This window comes from Mustelus asterias, chromosome 10 (assembly GCF_964213995.1).
Source record: "Mustelus asterias chromosome 10, sMusAst1.hap1.1, whole genome shotgun sequence".
NCBI lineage: Eukaryota > Metazoa > Chordata > Chondrichthyes > Carcharhiniformes > Triakidae > Mustelus > Mustelus asterias.
This window is the reverse complement of record NC_135810.1, coordinates 105,296,046-105,320,210: the sequence shown is the minus strand read 5'-3', so window position 1 is coordinate 105,320,210 and position 24,165 is coordinate 105,296,046. Positions and strand designations below refer to the sequence as shown.

The window sequence follows — 24,165 nt, the reverse complement described above, 5'->3', positions numbered from 1 at the left end:
TCCGCACAAAAAGCTCTCTCACAGATACCTAGGAAAGCTAATGAATTGTTTCCTGTTTGACCTCAGTGAGGTGCAACTCATAAACACCTTTCAATCAGGTGTCGCTTTCTGTAAAGTCATAAGAAGGAATGAAGGAGGACGGACTTGCATTCATGTAGCACCTTTCGCAACTTCAGGATGCCCTGGCTCTGTTTTGTGGCATTGGCTGAGGAATAAACATTGACCAGGACCCTGTGGTGGACCCCCCCCCCCCCCCCGCTCTTCTTTGAAATATTATTGGATCGTTAGCAGTCACACGAGAGGGCAGACATGTCCTCAAAAGATGACACCTTCAATGGTGCAGTCACTGCGTTGGGGAGTCAGCCGAGAAACATAGAAACTAGAAGCAGGAGTAACCCATTTGGCCCTTCGAGCTTTTCCCGCCATTCATTATGATCATGGCTGATCATCAAATTCAATATCCTGATCTCCCCCTTCCCTCCATATCCCTTTATCCCTTTAGCCCCCAAGAGCTGTATCTAATTACTTCTTGAAATCAGACAACGTTTTTGGCCTCAACTACTTTCTGTGGTAGTGAATGCTAAACATTCACTACTATCTGGGGGAAGAAATTTCTCATCTCCTCAGTCCTAAAAGGTTCACCCCTTATCCTCAAACTATGATCCCTAGTTCTGGACTCTCCCACCATCAAGGACATTCATTCTGAATCTACCTTGTTAGAATTTTATAAGCTTCTATGAGATCCCCTCTCACTCCTCATATGACAGTATTTAGCTCATGGAGTGGGACGTAAGACCAGAGCTTACTGAGAGTTCTCCCCACTGAATCTCAGTGGACACAGCGAGAAGCCTCATTGCCTTTAAACCCAGAATGAGATGAATTATTTCCCCCCCACTCCTTTCTGAGGTAAATCCAGCAACTAGAACTAAATACTCAATTTTAAAAGTATGCAAGAGAAAAATACACACATTTAAAATAATTTGCATGATCTTATTTGTGCCATAAATGATAAAACGGAAGTGGTTCACATTTACACCAATCAGGAAAATGATTCAAGTTGTAACAGTTGAACAGTCCATTCTGATCACAAAATAGAGGTTTTTCCATGATGAAGGGTTTCATCAGTACATTTAAAAGTTTCCAATTACATACAGTTCCACGCATTTAATATTTCTGTCTCTTGACTGGGAAAATTTGGTGACTTCAAATCTCTGCTCGATAAACTTGTGGCATGTTCGTGAATACGAAGCCAACGGTGCATTCTTGATCATTACGGCAACAAGTTCTGCAGTTGTACGATTGTAAGGTTCTTGCCGTCACACGCTTCTTGGCTAAGCAGAGCAGTGATCCCCCCCCTCCCCTGCCTTCCAACCAGCCTCTTCATTTCGGGCTGCTCACCCTCGGACGAGTGTTTATCGTTGCTGACATTGCATGGAAGCTAGGAAGAGACTCCTATCATGTCCTCGTACCTGCTGGTCAGCGTGTTGGCTTTTTTGGTCAGCGTATTCAGCACGGTGCAGAGCCCCTTCACATGAACATAGAAAAGTTGCTCCAAGCTTGCCGCATCTTCGTTTTCCAGCTCATGGGCACTGTTGGTCTTCCGTTTTAAATCTTCAAAGGACAACCCACCACTCTCCACGGTGTTCTTGATGGATTTCAGCAGGGTGAAGCACTCATACAAGCTCTGCGAATTGGCATCTTTAGCTTCATCTTGGACCTCCAAGGGGATGTCTTGAAGGAGGCTGGGAAGCATGACTGTCTGCTCCATATTCTTCACCGCAGAGGAATACTTGCTCATGGTGGCGACGAGGAAGTTAGTTTGCTGCTGGATAATTAGGGACTGCATGGTGTTTGGTGCTGGGACAGCTATCCGCTTGGAGCTGAGCAGAGTCACAGAGGAGAACAGTAACCTCCCGGGACTTAAGTACTGCTCACAAATGGTATGATGTTACTTGAGTTCAGCCTGCATATCAGATGGTTTGGGAAAAGGTCACACTGGCATAGCAAAGATAGCTTTGTGTTTAACTTGGATTGCGATAGGCAGGAAATCATCCAGTAATCATCCAGCAACTGAGAACAGCCACTGGCTCTGCTAAACCATGCCTGCTAATCTCATTGACCCATTCAGTTGCAGCAGCGATTTCCCAATGTCATGAGAGTGGTGTGACTGATTGTTGCCTGTGATAGGATCCGAGCCAAAAATCTGAACCAAGATAAAGTTGAATATTTAACTGTGTTCTGGAGGTCAGCGATATCCTGAACAAATCTGGTGAGATCCTTCATGCATGCCCGAGGTTTCTGTGCCACCGCCCGCTGCCCTCCCAGCAGCTGCGTTGGGGAAGAGACCCTCACAAGCATCTTTCTGGAATGTGCCTTTACAAAGAAGATCTGGAGAGAGTGGTATTTAGAATCATAGAAACCCTACACTGCAAAAGGAGGCCATTCGGCCCATCAAGACTGCACTAACAACAATCCCACCTAGGCACTATCCCCATAATCCCATATACTTACCCCCTAATCCCTCTAACCTATGCATCCCGGGACAGTAAGAGACATTTTAGCATAGCCAATGCACCTAATCTTTGGACTGTGGAGGAAACCGGAGCACTTGGAGGAAACCCACGCAGACACGGGGAGAACATGCAGACTCTGCACAGACAGTGACCCAAGCCGGGAATCGAACCCAGGTCCCTGGAACTGTGAGGCAGCAGTGCTAACCACTGTGCCACCGTGCCCCCTGTTGAGGTTCATTCTGAGCTGCTCTGTGATGCGGGACTCTATGCTCTCTGGGCTGTTCCCAAGCACTCCAAGGCAATCATCAACTGTTGCGGAAGGATCATCCATTGAGTAAAAGACACTTTTTGGTCTGCCCGAAACATGTTGATCTTCCAGGGTTGACCCTGACCAAATGTTTCAGACTGACACAATGTCAGGTCCAGGACTATGTGCTGAAGGATAGACTAAATCCTGGGGCAGCTACAACAAAGGTGTAATTGAGAAAGACCAGCATTTAAGGCATTTCAGCCATAGTGCACTGAGGGGCTGGAAACTGTGTCCAAACCCCTCAGGCTGTATTCCAGACAGTGAATGTATCCAGTAAATATCACATGTATCACAATTATAGTGAGGCAACTCGATGCTACTTGCTCAATGGAGAAAAGTCGAATATTACTGCCCTTTCTGTAATGACCATCTTAAAATGTTTGGAAATGTTCCTTTAGATATTTAATGACTAAAGTATATTTTGAAAACAAAAGCTGGTTTATTGCAAAAAATAACTTTAACAGGTACTGTAAATCTCAAAAGCTATTTGAGTGGGGTCAACAGATCAAATAGTAGGATTCAAAGAATGTATAGATCACCCCAGTACCTTCCTTGAATTCTGTTCAGAAGGGCTAAACATGGCAAGTAGCCAGAATCTGTGCAGTGGAATACTGCGTGTTTGTGGTAATAATAGTAGTCAAGACCCCATTAAAATAAACTCCACAGGCTTCATTGTATTAGCTGTTGTCATGAGTACAAGCATGGAGGAGAACATGACTTTGCATGGGCAGTTTTACATTGTCGAGGATAGTTTGTGCAGTATTACAGTTGAATTGCAATGCCTCCTGAAGCCAACACATTCTTATTTGGTCTGATCTCGAAAGAAATAGTTTTGGAGACTTACAGTATGTCCTGTAAAGCAGTTTTGAAATATGCTTTGATGTATGATATAAGATGACTTGTGAAGAAGGCATTCGCATGCTTGGTTTCATTGTTCAGAACATTGAATACAGGAGTTGGGATGTATTGTTGAAGTTGTACAAGACATTGGTAAGATCACACTTGGAATACTGTGTTCAGTTCTGGTCGCCCTATTATAGAAAGGATATTATTAAACTAGAAAGTGTGCAGAAAAGATTCACCAGGATACTACCAGGGCTTGATGGTTTGAGTTATAAGCAGAGGCTGGGACTTTTTTCCCTGGAGCGTAGGAGGCTTAGAGGTGATCTAATAGAGATCTATAAAATAATGAGGGGCACAGATCAGCTAGATAGTCAACATCTTTTCCCAAAGGTAGGGGAGTCTAAAACTAGAGGGCATAGGTTTAAGGTGAGAGGGGAGAGATACAAAAGAGTCCAAAGGGGCATTTTTTTCACACAGAGGGTGGTGAGTGTCTGGAACAAGCTGCCAGAGGTAGTAGTAGAGGCAGGTACAATTTTGTCTGTTAAAAAGCATTTAGACAGTTACATGGGTAAGATCAGTATAAGGGGATATGGGCCAAACATGGGCAAGTGGTACTAGCTTAGTGGTTAAAAAAAGGGCGGCATGGACAAGTTGGGCCAAAGGGCCTGTTTCCATGCTGTAAACCTCTTATGATTCTATGACTCTATATCCCTGACTTACAGTCAAATATTCAAGATCAATTCAATCTTTGTTTTGGCTGAATGAAATAACTGAGGAATGGTCTTGTGGAGCACTACATGGTATCCCTTCCTTTGTGTCAGGAGCTCTGGGTTTGAGCCCCACCCCTTGGCTTGATGGCCAAGGAAGGTATATTCATAACACAGCTGAACAAGTTGTGTGTGTCAACCTGCAAATCCGATAAGAGCGGGAGAGACTCCTGGTCAGCCATGCTTGATGTGGAATGGAGCTTCTCAAGCTAAACTCTGGGAACAGACTAGTGATCTGTTACAGGAATAACTAGCTAAGAAAAAAGCCTGCCTTAGTGCACCATGAGGAGCAGGAAGAGAATTGGAATTGAATAACAGGTCTTGTGGTGCAGTGGGTAGCCTCCCTGCATCTGAGTCAGGAGATCTGAGTTCCAGTCCCATTCCAGGACTTGATGGCCAAGGAAGGTGCATGCTTACATGGTCAAACAGGTTGCATATCAACCTGCAAAATCCTTCCAACATCCACCAATGATAAGTGGTAAGAACAGAACAGATTTCTGGTCAGCCATGTGATGGAAAGGAAAATTGGAACCTCAAGCTTCACCCTTCATAACTCTAGACTTCCAGGTCATTACCGCTTGCTGAAAAAACAAGTTCTTCCTTACATACGCACCCCTCCCCAAATCACTTACTCAAACTTAAATCTGTGGCCCTTACTCCTTGTGCCATAAGCTAGTGGGTTCAACTTTTCTTTCTCCACCTCATCCAAACCTGTCATAACCTTTAACACCTCTATCAGATCTCCCCTCAGTCCCCTTCACCCTCAGGAGAAAAGCCCACAGCTTCTTCAACCTGTTATGAAACCCAAACTCCCTTTGTTGGAAAGTGTGGAGGTTGGGAGCTTCCAGCTCCTGAAGGCCTTGGAGCTTCACGCAAACAGATTGACATTTTTACTTTTCTTTTGCTGCCCAGTGCCCTTTAGCAAAAGGAAACAGCACAAAAAACCTGGGTCAAGTGACTGGGGGCAGAGCACCACTGAAAGAGAAGTGTCCCAGGCAGAGGGAAAGATCTCAAAGGGAAGAGGGAGAAGAACAAGGTTCCAAAATGAGGGGAGGAAACAGGGAGAAGTCCCATAAAAGGAAGTCCCGAGAGGGGGAGAGGCAGGGGGACAGAAACCCTTCCCAGTTCAGTCAAGGAAAAAGAAAGGAGCAGGGAAACCTTCTCCAAGCAGGAAAGGGGCTGCGGGGAGCAGACTTTAAGTGGAGAAGATGGCCAAAGGTTGGTAACTCCATGGTGTGGGCCATTTGGGCACAGGTACTTGTTAAAGCGGTAGTATTTTGCTCAGTGCGGCTGAAGATCTGAAGCTCTGCCTCTAATTTGGTGTTTGAGTGTACTCAGGAATCTCAGAAGGCGAGATCGAAACTTTGAGAGGTGGGCCGTTGGTGATGCCATTGAAGAAGGCTCAATTGAAGCTCTGAAGATCCAAGAAGGCAGCTAAAGGTTGGTGACTCCACGCTGTGGGCTGTTGGGGCAAAGTTACTCCATATTGAAATACTGTCCTGCTCGAAACCACTGAAGATCTGAAATTGTGCTTGTGAGTTGGTGCTTGAGTGTATAGTTAAGAATCCAGGGGAACGGAATCTCAGTAGGCGAGGCTGAAATGCTGCAATGTGGACCATCGTTCAAATGACTTTTAGAAAGAATTCCTAGACGAGATCTTCAAAGGTAAAGACTGGAATCGCTGAGAGAAACAGAGTTTCAGTGAGATTGATTGGCGCACAGTTTCAGTTATGTCTGGGTGAGTTGTTGAGAAATCCTTGGACTCCGTCTTGGTCACATCTGTCATTTATTGTGTGGTGTGGTGGGCTCAACCACAGTTGGCTTGTTAATTCACATGTAACTCATATTGACCCTGAACATTAGAGTACAAGATAGATATTGTAAATTGTTTTCTCTTTCTAACTTTATATAATAAAGTTTATTTTTGTTTGTTCAAAACCTAAAGAATCTTCTGGCTTTATTCTCTTAGTGAGTGTCTTGAATGTCAAACTTTGTCTATTTTAAAAACAACATCTTTGGTCCTGCTGAGGCTTACCAAAAAACAGGAAGTCTGGGCAAGGATCATAATAAACTTAACCTTGACAGGCTTAGGGTGGCACAGTGATTAGCACTGCTGCCTCACAGCGCCAGGGACCCAGGTTCGATTCCCGGCTTGGGTCACTGTCTGTGTGGAGTTTGCACATTCACCTCGTGTCTGCATGGGTTTCCTCCGGGTGCTCCGGTTTCCTCCCACAGTCCAAAGATGTGCACGTTAGGTGGATTGGCCATGCTAAATTGCCCCTTGGTGTCAGGAGGACTAGCTAGGGTAAATGCATGGGGTTATGGGGATAGGGCCTGAGGGGGATTGTGGTCAGTGCAGACTTGATGGGCCGAATGGTCTCTTTCTGCATTCTAGGGATTCTATGATTCTAATGATTCTATGACAGCTAAAATCCCTCAATTGACTTCCCCACTCCCACTTTAACCTTCCCCCTACCTCCCCCAGCCCCCAAGCCCACTCCAACCTTCCCCAACTCCCCCTCAACCTTCCCTCAACCCGTACAGCATCCCCTCTAACCTTCCCCCAACCCGTCTCCAACCTTACCCCCCCAACATCCCTCTCCCTCCAACCTTTCCCCAACCTCCTTTAACTCTCCCCCAAACAACTCCTCCAAGGGGTTGGCATGGTGGTATTGTCATTGGACTAGTAATCCAGAGACCTAGGGACTGGATTCTGGGGAGCCAGGTTTGAATCCCACCCATGGCAGATGGTGAAATTTAAATTCAATAAAAATCTGGAATTAAAGTCTAATGAATGCCATGAAACAATTGTCAATTGTTGTAAAATTCCATCTTGTTCACTAATGTCTTTTTGAGAATGAAATCAACCGTCCTTACTTGATCTCACCTACATGTGACTCCAGATATACTCTTAAATGCCCCCAGTGATGTGTGATAAATGCTGGCCCAGCCAACGATGCCCACATCCCGTGAATAAAAAGAACCTCCCTCAATTCCACCTCCAATCTCCTTCAACCGCCCCCAACCTTCACTGTAACTTCATTGCAGTGTTAATGTAAGCCGACTTGCAACTGATAAATAAATAAACCCCCTTCAAATATACACCAACCCCCCTCCAATCTTTCCAACCTCCCTCCAACCTATCCCCCCAATCTTTCCCCCCCAACCTGCCTCCAGCCTTCCTGCAAACCCCCATCCAATCCCCATCCAACCCGACTCAAACCCCCCAACAGCCCATCTAATCTCTCCCCAACTCCCCCACCAACCTGCCCCCAATCGCCCTCCACCACCAACCCCAGTAGATTACAATTGGTTGTAAAATTACAGGGATTTGACTGACCATTTTTCAAGCAGGAACACTCTCAGTTGCTGCTGCTGCTTCTCACTTTGTGCAATTATGTGGTTTCCTGGTGGGTTTTGTTTAATATCAGAATCGCAAAGTTGCCTAATGGTCAGAAGCAGCAGTAGCGACTCGTGAAACTGGCCGGACCTGGACAGACAGGCTTAAAAAATATCAAAACTCTCAGCCTAATGGATCCTTTTTTTTAAAGCCAGTCTTTCATGGTTTTGTGAAGGGGAGGTTGTGTCTCACTAACTTGATTGAGTTTTTCGAGGAAGTGACGAAGATGGTGGATGAGGGTAGGGCGGTGGATGTTGTCTACAAGGACTTCAGTAAGGCCTTTGACAAGGTCCCTCATGGCAGACTGGTGCAGAAGGTGAAGTCGCATGGGATCAGAGGTGAGCTGGCAAGGTGGATACAGAACTGGCTCGCTCATAGAAGTGGAGATGCCAGCGTTGGACTGGGGTAAACACAGTAAGAAGTTTAACAACATCAGGTTAAAGTCCAACAGGTTTATTTGGTAGCAAAAGCCACACAAGCTTTCGGAGCCCCAAGCCCCTTCTTCAGGTGAGTGGGCTCACTCACCTGAAGAAGGGGCTTGGGGTTCCGAAAGCTTGTGTGGCTTTTGCTACCAAATAAACCTGTTGGACTTTACCTGGTGTTGTTAAACTTCTTACTCGGTCATAGAAGACAGAGGGTTGCAGTGGAAGGGTGTGTTTCTGAATGGAGGACTGTGACAAGTGGCGTTCCTCAGGGATCAGTGCTGGGACCTTTGCTGTTTGTAATATATATAAATGATTTGGAGGAAAATGTAACTGGATTGATTAGTAAGTTTGCGGACGACACAAAGGTTGGTGGATTTGCAGATAGCAATGTGGACCATCAGAGGATACAGCAGGATATAGACCAGTTGGAGACTTGGGCGGAGACATCGCAGATGGAGTTTAATCCGGACAATTGTGAGATAATGCATTTTGGAAGGTCTAATACAGATAGGAAATATACAGTAAATGGCAGAACCCTTAAGAGTATTGATAGGCAAAGGGATCTGGGTGCACAGGTCACTGAAAGTGGCAATGCAGGTGGAGAAGGTAGTCAAGAAGGCATACGGCATGCTTGCCTTCATTGGCCAGGGCATTGAGTTTAAAAATTGGCAAGTCATGTTGCAGCTTTATAGAACCTTAGTTAGGCCGCACTTGGAATATAGTGTTCAATTCTACCAGAAGGATGTGGAGGTTTTGGAGAGGGTACAGAAAAGATTTACCAGGATGTTGCCTGGTATGGAGGGCATTAGCTATGAGGAGAGGTTGGAGAAACTTGGTTTGTTCTCACTGGAGCGACGGAGGTTGAGGGGAGACCTGGTAGAAGTCTACAAGATTATGAGAGGCATGAACAGATTGGATAGTCAGAAGCTTTTTCCCAGGGTGGAAGAGTCAATTACTAGGGGGCATATGTTTAAGATGCGAGGGGCAAGGTTCAAAGGAGATGTACGAGGCAGATTTTTTACACATAGAGTAGTGAGTGCCTGGAACTCATTGCCGGGCGAGGTTGTGGAAGCAGATAAGGTAGTGACTTTTAAGGGGCGTCTTGACAAGTACATGAATAGGATGGGAACAGAGGGATATGGTCCCCGGAATGGTCGGGGGTTTTAGTTAAGTCGGGCAGCATGGTCGGTGCAGGCTTGGAGGGCCGAAGGGCCTGTTCCTGTGCTGTAATTTTCTTTGTTCTTTGTTCAGGTCTGCAGCTTTGGCTGCTCATGTGGACAACCAGAAACGGAAAGACTGAGCACCCCACTTTCCATCACCCTCCCTCAGACCCTGGGCCATGAGTTTTGGCACTGTCTGCACCCTCTTCTCCTGGGCCTTACTGCCCCTTATGTGGATCACTGATTGTTCCAAATCTGGTCCAAAGCTATTCTACATACCCCATAGCCTGCTTCATTTTACCCTTTCCCAGTTGGGTAATGTCTAATCCCCAGAACTAGCTTTCACTGTGAGGATTATATTGGAACTTCCTTACCTTTAGTCCAGACAAGGCATTTCTTCCAGAATCCTTTATATTATCACAAACTCTGTCTCTCCAATCTGAGCACAAGCTCACACCTATGTTCTCTTCGACGAACAATAAGTTCAGCATTTTTTCTGCTTCATGTATTGGACTAACTGCCTCTATCTCCTGTTCTCTCTCTCAGGCTCCACCTAACTCAGTTGTGTCTGTAAGCTTCGGGGATATCATAGAGAAACTAAAGCCCGTTGCCATAAAGTCGTTCTTTTATCTTTCCCCTCTCAAAGTTAATCTCCGTGGCAATGTAAATCACATAGGCCTTGTATCCAGGTAGAAATGCTAATTAACAACTCCATAGATAGGATGCAAAGCTGGGCTGAAAAATGGCAAATGGAGTTTAACCCTGATAAATGTGAGGTGATTCATTTTGGTAGGACTAATTTAAATGTGGATTACAGGGTCAAAGGTAGGGTTCTGAAGACTGTGGAGGAACAGAGAGATCTTGGGGTCCATATCCACAGATCTCTAAAGGTTGCCACTCAAGTGGATAGAGCTGTGAAGAAGGCATATAGTGTGTTAGCTTTTATTAACAGGGGGTTGGAGTTTAAGAGCCGTGGGGTTATGCTGCAACTGTACAGGACCTTGGTGAGACCGCATTTGGAATATTGCGTGCAGTTCTGGTCACCTCACTATAAGAAGGATGTGGAAGCGCTGGAAAGTGTGCAGAGGAGATTTACCAGGATGCTGCCTGGTTTGGAGTGTCGGTCTTATGAGGAAAGGTTGAGGGAGCTGGGGCTGTTCTCTCTGGAGCGGAGGAGATTGAGGGGAGACTTAATAGAGGTTTATAAAATGATGAAGGGGATAGATCGAGTGAACGTTCAAAGACTATTTCCTCGGGTGGATGGAGCTATTACAAGGGGGCATAACTATAGGGTTCATGGTGGGAGATATAGGAAGGATATCAGAGGTAGGTTCTTCACGCAGAGAGTGGTTGGGGTGTGGAATGGACTGCCTGCAGTGATAGTGGAGTCAGACACTTTAGGAACATTTAAGCGGTTATTGGATAGGCACATGGAGCACACCAGGATGGTAGGGAGTGGGATAGCTTGATCTTGGTTTCAGATGAAGGTCGGCACAACATCGTGGGCCGAAGGGCCTGTTCTGTGCTGTACTGTTCTATGTTCTATGTCTATGTTCTATGTTCATTCTAGCTTGCAATTAAATAGACAGTTTAAGGTATAACCATTTTTAAAACCTGATATTTCTAACACCTCCCTTGGGATCTACCCACAGTCAGCACAGATGCTCTTGCCATTGTCTACAGGTGTGAACATGTTGTACCTTCCTACCCTTTAACAATTAAGCCATCCAGGATTGTTGTCAGGCAGATTATAGAGAAGGTCACATGACCTCAACCATTCCACCATTTTACCTTAACTTAAAGTGATAGTCTCAAAACATAACAACTTTATGAACTTCATATTTGTGACACTGGGGAACAACACTTGTCACATTCTACCAATCAGAGAATATTCCCTTTTATCCAGATATTCTATCCTGTACATCCCAACCAATCAAGGACCCACACCATAAGGTTACCTCCAAATCTGTTGGCTTCAATTTGCGCTGACACACTTAGCCGAACTTTATCAACTGCCTTCTAGAAGACCATCATCGTACCATCCGTAGATACCCTTTTCAAACCATCAGACAGAAAGACCCATCCCATTCCTCAGAGATGTGTCCAAATTTAAATTGCAGAAGTGTTGTACAGCTCAGCCTACTGTCTATCTCTGTTCTCTCCACGGTCAGGTAGAGCTGGGCTGAAGAAGATTGTGATCTAGAATTGTATGAATGCTGTAGGCCTCGGCTGTGTTTGGTGAACAATTTCACACCCACAGGGGATATGAGCACAATTACAGGAAGAGTAGGAAGCTTCTCAGTTCTGGATGACTTTTTGAAAGCAGCAATTTAAACTCAACTTTGTTCGAAACCTAAACTATAGGTTGGATTTTTAAATTTTGACAGAAAGTGTAGACTTGAGAAAAATTGTGAGAAGTGATACTTTACAAAATTAGGTAGCACATTGCTATAAATAGATGTTTTAAGAGTTAAAATAAATAGAACGACCTTGTGTGGTCAGCATGAAATCCCTTCTTTATCTGTTGGCATGAGTGTAATGATTGTGAAATGATTGCAGTTATTCAAGTTCATTTGCAATATACATATTGAAACCAGCCAGCATTCACTGCGGTGCTTCAGATCAATGTTCAAGCAGGATAGTGATTACTGAGCTGAATTGGACCTCTCATTATCCCATTCTGCCACACAGTTATGGAAACCTGTGGCCCCCTTTGTCTCCTCTCCCCATGCACACGAGTCAAAAAGCACAGAGAGCCTGTGTTTGCATCCACATTCATCATCCCATGCTGCTGATGGGAGCAAATATTCTGAAATGCTAATGGGCTGAACAGACCTATATTCGAATATTGCTGAAAGGAGAGACAAAGCTTTTCGTCTTGCACTCATCAGGACAAACACAAGAATGTCAAATTTCATAGGGAGCAATGATTTATACCGCATGAGGAAAAAGGGCGCTGATTGGTGGGTAAGTGGACTCTGATTGGTTGAGACACTGCCATTGAGAATGCACCAGGTAATGGTTTTCCCCCCTAGCTTTTGTTTCAATTGAAAAAAGACCAGTCGACTTTGATTGGTCAAGGCACTGCCATTAGGAATGCACCAGGGAATGGTTGTTCCCCAAACTTGTGTTTAATTGAAAAGGCACAATGCCTGGACATTCTCTTTCTGTTTGCAAAGACAGGGTCACACGTTATTTATATTTATATATTACACACCATAAGACGATGAGGCCATTTGGCCCATTGAATCCGCTCCGCCATTCAATGAGATCATGACTGATAATCCTCAACTCCACTTTCCTGCCTTATCCCCATAACCCTTGATTCCCTTCCTGATTAAAAATCTGTCTATCTCAGTCCTTGAACATATTTGACAACCCAGCCTCTACAGCCCTCTGTGGTAAAGAGTTCTACAGATTTACTACCCTCTGACAGAAAATATTCCTCCTCATCTCTATCTGAAATGGGCGACCCCTTACTCTGAGATTATACCCTCTGTTCCTAGACTCTCCAAAAAGGGGAACAACCTGTCAGCATCTGCCCTGTCAAGCCCCCTGAGCTAAGGTAGCCCCTCATCCTTCTAAACTCCAGTGAGTACAGACGCAACCTACTTAACCTCTCCTCATGAGAAAATCCCTCCATACCCAGTATCATCCTCGTGAACCTTCACTGGACTGCCTCCATTACCCATATATCTTTCCTTCGATAAGGGGACCAAAACTATAACAAAACTGGCAAATGGAGTTTAACCCTGATAAATGTGAGGTGATTCATTTTGGTAGGACTAATTTAAATGTGGATTACAGGGTCAAAGGTAGGGTTCTGAAGACTGTGGAGGAACAGAGAGATCTTGGGGTCCATATCCACAGATCTCTAAAGGTTGCCACTCAAGTGGATAGAGCTGTGAAGAAGGCCTATAGTGTGTTAGCTTTTATTAACAGGGGGTTGGAGTTTAAGAGCCGTGGGGTTATGCTGCAACTGTACAGGACCTTGGTGAGACCACATTTGGAATATTGTGTGCAGTTCTGGTCACCTCACTATAAGAAGGATGTGGAAGCGCTGGAAAGTGTGCAGAGGAGATTTACCAGGATGCTGCCTGGTTTGGAGGGTAGGTCTTATGAGGAAAGGTTGAGGGAGCTAGGGCTGTTCTCTCTGGAGCGGAGGAGACTGAGGGGAGACTTAATAGAGGTTTATAAAATGATGAAGGGGATAGACACAGTGAACGTTCAAAGACTATTTCCTCGGGTGGATGGAGCTATTACAAGGGGGCATAACTATAGGGTTAGTGGTGGGAGATATAGGAAGGATATCAGAGGTAGGTTCTTTACACAGAGAGTGGTTGGGGTGTGGAATGGACTGCCTGCAGTGATAGTGGAGTCAGACACTTTAGGAACATTTAAGCAGTTATTGGATAGGCACATGGAGCAAACCAGGATGATAGGGAGTGGGATAGCTTGATCTTGGTTTCAGATAAAGCTCGGCACAACATCGTGGGCCGAAGGGCCTGTTCTGTGCTGTACTGTTCTATGTTCTATATATTCACAGTATTTCAGGTGCGGTCTAACTAGAGCCTTGTATAGTTTTAGCAAGATTTCCCTATTTCTATACTACACACACACACTCGCACAGTTAAGAGTAGTGCAATGCAGTCACCTCTGCCCATTTGATAAATGATGTGGAGATGCCGGCGTTGGACTGGGGTAAACACAGTAAGAAGTTTAACAACACCAGGTTAAAGTCCAACAGGTTTATTTGGTAGCAAAAGCCACACAAGCTTTCGAGGCTCTGAGCCCCTTCTTCAGGTGAGTGGGAATTCTGTTCACAAACAGAACTTATAAGACACAGACTCAATTTACATGAATAATGGTTGGAATGCGAATACTTACAACTAATCCAGTCATTGTTTTGTTTCTTAAAGACTGGATTAGTTGTAAGTATTCGCATTCCAACCATTATTCATGTAAATTGAGTCTGTGTCTTATAAGTTCTGTTTGTGAACAGAATTCCCACTCACCTGAAGAAGGGGCTCAGAGCCTCGAAAGCTTGTGTGGCTTTTGCTACCAAATAAACCTGTTGGACTTTAACCTGGTGTTGTTAAACTTCTTACTGCATTTGATAAATCACATCACTGCTCTGCCTATTTCAGGGCGATTGCTTTTCAAATCAATAAAATTGAAGTGTCCACTGACTAAGTGGCTGCACTGATAGGAGACACAAACTTTCTTTCTCTTTTTCGCTGAGTCTAAATAAAAGTTACAACACCTCTTTATGCTGCTTGATATCAAATCTTGTTTGGCAATGCTCCAATGAAGCACCTTGGGAGATTGAGATATGTTAAAAAGGCTGTATAAATACACCTTGCTAATGTTGCGTGTGGTTTCGTCTCAAGGACGGCTTGTGTGCGCACAGAACCATTAGCCCCCTCAGGGGCTCAGATTTGGAACACTATCCAACCTCACGTCTCTACTCCTGTTAATCACGTCTCACATCCTCCCACAGCCACTGGGTAGCTTCCCAGAGAGGTCACCGACATGGTACATGGGGAAATCATAGTTTTGCATCTGCTGCAAGGTCAGACAAAGTTTGTTCATCTGCAAATAAGTTGCATTGGGTGTAGCAGGTGGCAATGAGGGCCGAAGCGATCTCACAAGTATCTGTGAAATTGGAAAATGATTTTCAGCTTGACAATAGGTCATTCTGCAACCGAGCTCCGACTGACCTTGGTGTGAATCTGAGCTGCTTAACTTGGGTGTAACTTAGGAATTGTTATGGTGCTGGTGGCGGGGGGCGGGGGCAGGGGGGGGGGGGCACGGGCGCAGGGGTCAGGAAAGCAAGGGCAGGTGTTTAGCTCTCAGCCAAGGTTGAGAATGTTGCCCTTCTCAAGGGCAATTAGGGCTGGGCAATAAATGCTGAGCCAGTGACGCCCAAGGCCCATAAATAAATGTTAAAAATGTTAAGAAAACCAACACAAAGGAAGGTGAAGTATGAACAGAGGATGCTGGAACAACTCAGCAGACCTGCCGGTTTCTGTCAGGAGAGAAACAGAGCTAACATTTCGAGTCCATAGACACTTTGTCAGAACTGTATGGAAGGAGAATGTAGAAATTGCAACAAAAAATAACAACTTTAAGAATGAAAGGCAGATGGTCTGGTGTGAGATGGGGAGAGGGGTGGGTTTACATTGAGGCAATACATTGTGGGGTATTAAAAAACAAGGAAGTGGGGTGGTGTTGAAGATGGTGGAGGAAGGTCAAAATGTAAAGTCGCCAAACTCAACATTGACTCCCAAGGACTGCAACATTCCCAATCGGAAGATGCGATGCTGCTCCTCCAGCTTGCCCAGGATTCACTTGAGCATTGCAGCAAGCCAAGGACAGACATGTGGGAATGAGGGCAAGGTGCTGGGTTAAAATGGCACACAACAGGAAGGTTGGGGTCATGCTTGCAGATTGAATGAAGGTGTTCCGCAAAGTGGTCACCCAGTCTGCGTTTAGTCTCCCCAATGTGGAGGAAACTGCCAGCACACCTCCTGGGTTTCTCTAGCATCCTCTGTTCTTGTTTCAGATTCCAGCATCCGCAGTATCTTGCTTATTTTATAAAGGAAGATAGTTGTGATGTTTGGGGGTCAATCCTCTCAGTTCCAGGATATCGATTCAGGAGTTCCTCAGGGTAGTTTCCTAGATCCAATCACCTAAAGCTGTTTCGTCAATGACATTCCTTCCTTCATAAGGTCAGAAGTGGGGATGTTCGCTGATGATTGCACAATGTTCAGTATCATGCACAATTCTTCAGATATTGAAGCAAATGGGGCCCATTTACAGGAAGGTTTGAACAATATTCAGGCGTGAACTGACAAGTGGCGAGTAACATTCATGCCCCACAAGTGCCAGGCAATGACCTTCCCAACAACTGAGAATCTAACCATCATCCCTTGATCGTCAATGATATTACCATCAGTGAATCTTGCAATATCAACATCCTGGGGGTTATCGTTGACCCGAGACTGAACTTAACCAGCCATATCAGTACAGTGGCTACAAGAGCTGGTCAGAGACTGGGAATTCTGCAGCGACTCCCCAAAGCCTATCCATCATCTACAGGCTGTGTTGGAATAAGCTCCACTTGCCTTCTCAACCTTGAGCAAGAGCTAACCACCTGCCCTTGCTTTCTTGCCCCTTCCCCCTTCCCCCTTCCCAGCACCATAATAATTCCTAAGTTATGTCAAGTTAAAGACTCAATATCATCCAGGACAAAGCATCCCACTTGATTGGCATCCCATCCACCACCTTAAACATTCACTCCCTCCACCACTGACTCAGTGGTGGCAATGTGTACCATCTATAAGGTGTAGTGCAGCAACTCACCAAGACTCCTTTGGCTGTACCTTCGAAACCTGCGACCTCTACCACCTAGAAAGACAAGAGCAGTAGATGCATGGGAACTCCATTAGCTCCAAGCCACACATCATCCTGACTTAGAAATATATGACTGTTCTTTTATTGTCGCTGGGTCAAAATTCTGGAACTCCCTTCCTAATAGCATTGTGGATGTACCTACTGTGCATTCACTGCAGTGTTTCAAGATGGTGGCTCATCTTCTCAAGGACAATTCAGGATGAGCAGTAAATGCTGGCCAGCCAGCGATGGCCACATCCCATTAGCAATTGTTTTTTAAAACTATCTTCTTAATTGCTTGCTGGACCTTCTTGCTAACTTTCCCAGATCTCCCTGAACATCAACATTTACAAGTTTCACATCTTTAAAAAAATTCTACTTTTCTATTCTTCCAACCAGAGTGAATAACCTCACACTTCCCCTGAGTGTTCCTTCGGTTGTTAGTAATAGACAGTTAGAAGTTTGCTGATGACACCAAGATTGGTGGCACAGTGAACAGTGAAGAAGGTTATCTCCGATTGCAGCGGGATCTTGATCAATTGGGCCAGCGGGCTGACGAATGGCAGATGGAGTTTAATTTAGATAAATGCGAGGTGATGCATTTTGGTAGATTGAACCAGGGCAGAACTTATTCAATTAATGGTAGGGCGTTGGGGAGAGTTACAGAACAAAGAGATCTAGGGGTACATGTCCATAGCTTCTTGAAAGTGGAGTCACAGGTGGACAGAGTGGTAAGAAGGCATTCGGCATGCTTGGTTTCATTGGTCAGAATGTTGAATACATGAGTTGGGACGTCTTGTTGAAGTTGTACAAGGCATTGGAAAGTCCACACTTGGAATACTGTGTACAGTTCTGGTCACCCTATTACAGAAAAGATATTATTAAACTAGAAAGAGTGCAGAAGAGATTTACTAGGATGCTACTGGGTACTGGGACTTGATTGTTTGAGTTATAAGGAGAGGCTTGATAGACTGAGACTTTTTTCTGTGGAGCATAGAAGACTGAGGGGTGATCTTATAGGGGTCTATAAAATAATGTAGGGCATAGATCAGCTAGGAAGTCAATATCTTTTCCCAAAGGTAGGGAAGTCTAAAACTAGAGGGCATAGGTTTAAGGTGAGAGGGGAGAGATACAAAAGTGTCCAGAGGGGCAGTTTATTCACACAGACGGTGGTGAGTGTCTGGAACAAGCTGCCAGATGTACTAGTAGAGGTGGGTACAATTTTGTCTTTTAAAAAGCGTTTAGACAGTTGCATGGGTAAGATGGATATAGAGGGAAAAGGGCCAAATGCGGGCAATTGGGACTAGCTTAGAGGTTTAAAAAAAAAGGGCGGCCGAAGGGCCTGTTTCCATGCTGTAAACTCTATGACTCTATGACAGAGTATGCACCATATTCAACCAGCTCATGCTTGGAAAACACAAATCAAAACCTCTGCTCTTATATGTGTTTCCATGATTGGGCAGCACTTGATGGACAATCCTGAGTGCACCAATAGCTACACTAACAACCAAATAAAGGTACTCAGTCGGTCTCGTGACATTTACACTTGATAGAAGTAACATACACAGGGAGCCATTCATTGCAAACAAAAGAAATATGTTCAAGCATTGCATCTTTTTGGAATTATCTATATTTCCCTCATGCTTTCTCCAAGGCAACACCTCTTCTAATCAGATTTGACTTGCCAACAATTAGTACCCTTTTCTCTGCAGTGTAACTTGTGGTGATTGTTTGAAAATTGGCATTCTTGTGTTTGTCCCAATAAGTGCAACATGAAAAACTTTGGCAATATGTCTCCCTTTTCATCAAGATTTAATAATACTTAATGATACTACTCGTCATTAATGTGAGGGATGAAGTCGTTGTCCGAACATAGGCTGATAATGTTTGGTGTGATTAATGATAGTTTGATTCAGAAATTGAGCTCCCTTAATCAGGACAGTGTCAATTTGTACCCACCCAGAGATGTTGCACATATCCGCAGAGATACACATGCCATGATTTGGGAGTCCCCTTGGGTTAGAGTGAGTGGTTTGGTTTGGCATCTTGCAGTAAATCCAGAACATTTCTAAACCTAACTTGTGTGAGCAAGGCAGTTCTGTTGAATTTATATAAGACACTCGTTCGGCCTCAGTTGGAGCATCACATCCAGCTCTGGTCAGTTCAGAAATGATGTGAAAACATTGAAGAGAATGCAGAAGATGCGCATGAGAATGGTTCTAGGCATGAGGAACTTCAGTTATAAAGTGCGACGATACTGTGCCTTTAAAAAAATGTTTTAATCATGTTTCTCTGCAGGATTTTTCTGCAGTCCTTGGCACTTTATCAGCACCATGTTGTCTGTAGCCGATGTCCTTTATTGCTGCTGAGACAGCATCATTGATATCACGTTTATTTTTAATCTGGTCTAATGCAGTGTTCTGTGGTTTTAATGTGTCCCCTGGGATTGCTGAGTGGAGCTTGATTGAGGTTGATTGGCAGGTCAGGTGATGTGATGGGGATAGCTATTTTATCACAGAACATTTCAAGTTTTTAGTTTGTCTCTCAGTTGACGCTAAAAGCTGGTGGAAGAAGGCAAGGTCTGTCTGTCTTTCTCTCTCCGGAGGTTTTCTGTAAGGTCCAGGACTGGTTAGCCTCAGAGAATTGATCCAACATTCAAAGAACCAAATCACAGCAGGTGTTAAAAAGCTGAAGATCCAGCATCACGTGAGCATATTTGCTTTCTGTGCTAAGTCTGGAGAAGGGTATATGTCTGTGGGATGGTGTTTGACTTGGAACAGCAGAGATAGCTAGCTGTTAGGAGTTATAATGTGCCATGTTTAAGTCTTCACAGAATCACAGAAACCCTACAGTACAGAAAGAAGCCATTCGGCCCATTGAGTCTGCACCGACCACAATCCCTCCCAGGCCCTACCCCCATATCCCTACATATTTTACCCACTAATCCCTCTAACCTACGCATCTCAGGACGCTAAGGGGCAATTTTAGCATGGCCAATCAACCTAACCCACACATCTTTGGACTGTGGGAGGAAACCTGTAATTGGTAAAAGTTATGCTAATTCTTTTTGTTATATTCTGTGTTCTTAAATAAACTTTGCTTGATAAAAGCTCCCTAGTGGGTCACTTGAATCACACCTGGAGTGAAACACCTTTTGCTCACCCAAGCCAAAATCAAATGTAAACTTAGGGTCTCGGCAAACTTCACAAAACACCTTGGAGTTTCCGGCCTGGATCTTAACAAAAGATAGATTGGAGGCGTTAGGACTGTTTCCCTTGGAGAAGAGAAGCCTGAGGAGATGTGATCAAGGTATTCAAAATCATGAGGTGTCTGAAGAGAGTATCTCAGGAGAAACAATCCGCATTGGTGAAAGGATCGAGCACAAGAGGACTCAACTTTAAAATAATTGGCAAAAGAAGCAAAAGAGACATGAGAAATAATTTATTCACACAGCCAGTGGTTAAGGTCTGGAATGCACTGCCTGAGAGTGTGGTAGAGACAGGTTCGGTTTAGGCATTCAAAGTGGAATAGGACTGTTATCTGAAAAGGAAGAATGTGCAGGGTTACGGGGAGCAGATGGGGGGAATGGCACTAAGTGAATTGCTCATTTGGAGAGCTGGCGCAGACAGATGGGCTGAATGGCCTCTGCCAGGGACCCGGGTTCAATTCCTGGCTTGGGCCACTGTCTGTGCAGAGTCTGCATGTTCTCCCCGTGTCTGCGTGGGTTTCCTCCGGGTGCTCTGGTCTCCTACCACAGTCCGAAAGATGTGCTGGTTAGGTGCATTGGCCGTGCTAAATTCTCCCTCAGTGTACCCGAACAGGCGCCGGAGTGTGGCGGCTAGGGGATTTTCACAGTAACTTCATTGCAGTGTTAATGTAAGCCTACTTGTGACACTAATAAATAAACTAAACTAAATTGGGTGTTTTGCATTAAAATATCCAGTGACAGGCAACGTGCAGTAATATCTCTCTTTGGACAGTCTGATAACTTAATTTTAACTTGTCTGTAAGCTACGCAGGATCTCAGGACTTCCCCAGCTGTCTTGTTGATGCTGTATAAATTCCATCTCCTTTCAGCACAGCCCTCATGCAATAAATGTTAGTGTTACCTCCAGGACTTTGCTGCATCTGCCAAACACATGCAATCACTTATGTCCTGAAACAATACCAACTGAGACATCTCTGGCTAGCGGCAGAAGGCTTTAATTTATTAAGTTAGAGACACAGCCGTTTTCTTTCCATTGGAAGTAGAGTAGTTATATACAAACCACTGGCAGAGTCTCCTGTTCAGGTCGACACAAGATCCCCTCAGAGTTACAAAAACTATTCTTATATTTGAAACAAAAGGCTTTGGTGATGAAGGAATAATTCGACTGATTAATAAATGGAAATTAACTAAACAAACTAATATAAATCATAAATAATTAAAATGAATAATTAATAACCCTAAACCACCTTCATCATTGTCTTTTTTTGGACAGGAAAATTGGCCAAGTTCCAAAACAGATTGACACAGTTTGCCATATCACTGCCCAAAGAATGCAGGTGGAAATTATGCACCAAAGTCACGTTTTTGAACATTTTAGTTTAGTTTATTTATTAGTGTCACAGGTAGGCTTACATTAACACTGCAATGAAGTTACTGTGAAAATCCCCTAGTCGCCACACTCTGGCACCCGTTCGGGTACACTGTGGGAGAATTTAGCATGGCCAATGCACCTAACCAGCACGTCTTTCGGACTCTGGGAGGAAACCAGAGCACCCGGCAGAAACCCACGCAGACACGGGGAGAACGTGCAGACTCCATACAGACAGTGACCCAAGCCAGGAATCGAACACAGATCCCTAGCGTTGTGAGGCAGCAATGCTAACCATTGTGCTGACCATGTCTTTCAATTAAAATAGTTTAGACTAACTATATAAAGCTAGTATGTGTATAAAGCTCTTTGAGTATCATTAAAATAATCCAATTACAGCTGAAATCTGAGTAGCGTTATTCCGGTAATATTAGGATTATTTCAGATGGGTGAGATGATTTATTTAATGACTGAGCTGTCAGCGTTCTGATGGCCGTATTGGAGAGCAAAGAGGACTAACAACAATGTTCAGGGGTGATTTTAAACCTGCCCACCGAGCTGAGAGAGGTCAGGCTCACCCATTGAGTGTCCGCTGTTCATCCCACAGGTTTAGAATTTATCCTGCTTGTCCAGGTAGGTGAAGTGGATGCCATTCCAGTGGAACATTTCTATCGTTATCGCTTCTCGGCCTTTTGGCTAAGATCAAGTGTAGTATGGATCGCCTGCACTTGGTTGGGGTCATTGGGTTACGCTGAGGCTTCATATGTTTCATATGAAGCAATTTTTAAAAGCGGCATCTCGGCCTTTTGGCTAAGATGCAAATGAGCCCAAGTCTTGGAGGAGGATCCTCCCCTTCTCCAATCAGCTTGGCTCATGTAGATCAGGCCCAGGACAGGGTGGTTTGGTCGCTCGCCCTGTCTTGTCAGCCTGGATCTGAAATGTCTCAACTTGTTGAGACTCTGAATTGGATTTGATTTGATTGAATTGGAAAAGTATTTTAAAAAAATAAAAAATTTCTGTAAATGTGCAAAACTGTTCCTTCGATCCCCGACGTCGAGGTGATAAAATGTTCTTCACGCTGCTTTGTCGATTGTGAGAGAGTGTGGGTGTGGCAGAACGGTGGCACAGTGATCAGCACTGCTGCCTCACAGTGCCAGGGACTCGGGTTCAATTCCAGCCTCAGGTGATTGTCTGTGTGGAGTTTGCACATTCTCCCCATGTCTACGTGGGTTTTCTCCGGGTGCTCCAGTTTCCTCTCACAGTCTAAAGCTGTGGTGGTTAGGTGGATTGGCCATGCTAAATTGTCCCTTAGTGTCCAAAGATGTGTAGGTTAGGGGGATTAGTGGGGTAATTTTGTGGGGATACGGGGATAGGGCCTGGGTGAGATGCTCTGTCGGAGAGTTGGTATAGACTCAATGGGCCAAATGGCCTCTATCTGCACTGTAGGGATCCTCTGATCAGACTGGGGGTGTCTTTCGGCTGAACCATCACTCTTTTCCACTGAGATAACTAGCTGTTCCCGATGGTATCAACATGAAGTCAATCTGACTGAGTACAGTCACCATATTGTGATAGAAAGCCTCGTTAACAGGCTCACTGTTAATATTGAAAGCAAGCAATTAGTCAACTGACCTTTCCTATTTCAGTTCCAAACAAGAAATAATTGATCCACAAACACAAACGAAAAATATAATTTCAAAATTTTTAATTCAAAGTAAAATCTTTCATTGTGTTGTGGATGCATCTAAACTAACGCGCAACTTTATATTAATAGCAGATTATCTGATGCAATGTTCAAAGTGGATGGTGTGCATATGAATGAGTATTTGATGACAGCAATCCAATTCAATGTCTAATCTTCGGGACATATTGTCTAACTGAGACCAGATGCCAGAATGTTTCTTGATGGTCCAACTATTTGTCCAATAGTTTATCGTACAGGAAATCCTCCAGTGTCTCTGATTTAAAAGCCATTTAGACAGTGCAATTCACATGATTAAAATCAAAGGGAGTGAAGTTGGATAACTTCCAAAAACAGGCCAGGCTTAAGCAGGTATCACAATCCAAGCCCAGGGATTATACTGTCCGATTAACCCCGTTCATTCAGCATAATGCAGGTGAAAAGCACCTTTCTGTTGCTTGCTAATATGCACGCTTTCTACATGTAGCCCAAGCTGACTGTGTTTCTTTGTCATGCATCAGTACTGGACCCAAAGGCTATACTTGTGAGCTCAACATAAAGATAGCCTGCACCACCTAAAGGAAATGTGTCATTGCATCTGCAGGAGGTGCTGACAGCTCTCGGAACAGTGCTGTGCACCGACAAAACAATGGGAGAGTTCTGACACCAAGGTCAAAGTGGGAAGATGGCATTGAGATGGAGGATCGGCCTTGATCATATTGAATGGCAGTGCAGGCTCAAAGGGCTGAATGGCCTACTACTGCTCCTAATTCCTATGTCATGAGTACCACTATTGTTCAACTGACCTGCCTGGAGCTGACGGGTGAACAAGACAGAGTTGGCCACTGGAAATATAACAATAAAAAGCTCAGGAAATCGGTGAAACACCAACAGAGCCAGAAACCGTGGTGATGAATGGTGGCACAGTGGTTGGCACGGCTGCCTCACAGCGCCAGAGGCTTAGGTTCGATTCCCAGCTTGGGTCACTGTCTGTGTGGAGTTTGCACGTTCTCCCCGTGTCTGTGTGGGTTTCCTCTGGGTGCCCCGGTTTCCTCCCATCGTCTGAAAGACATGCTGGTTAGCTGCATTGGCCA

General features: G+C 44.6%; 1 protein-coding gene and 1 pseudogene across 1 annotated transcript; one reads left to right on the top strand and one right to left on the bottom strand.

Annotated features, from left to right (window-relative positions):
- Positions 1 to 1,123: 1,123 nt before the first annotated feature.
- On the bottom strand, positions 1,124 to 1,912 carry LOC144499836 (mid1-interacting protein 1-B-like). The gene has a single exon (XM_078222365.1). It carries the CDS (start codon positions 1,844 to 1,846, stop codon positions 1,439 to 1,441), a length of 408 nt encoding a protein of 135 aa, XP_078078491.1. The 5' UTR covers positions 1,847 to 1,912; the 3' UTR covers positions 1,124 to 1,438.
- Positions 1,913 to 22,066: 20,154 nt separating this feature from the next.
- LOC144500190 (U2 spliceosomal RNA) lies at positions 22,067 to 22,272 on the top strand (annotated as a pseudogene).
- The last annotated feature ends 1,893 nt before the right edge of the window (positions 22,273 to 24,165 follow it).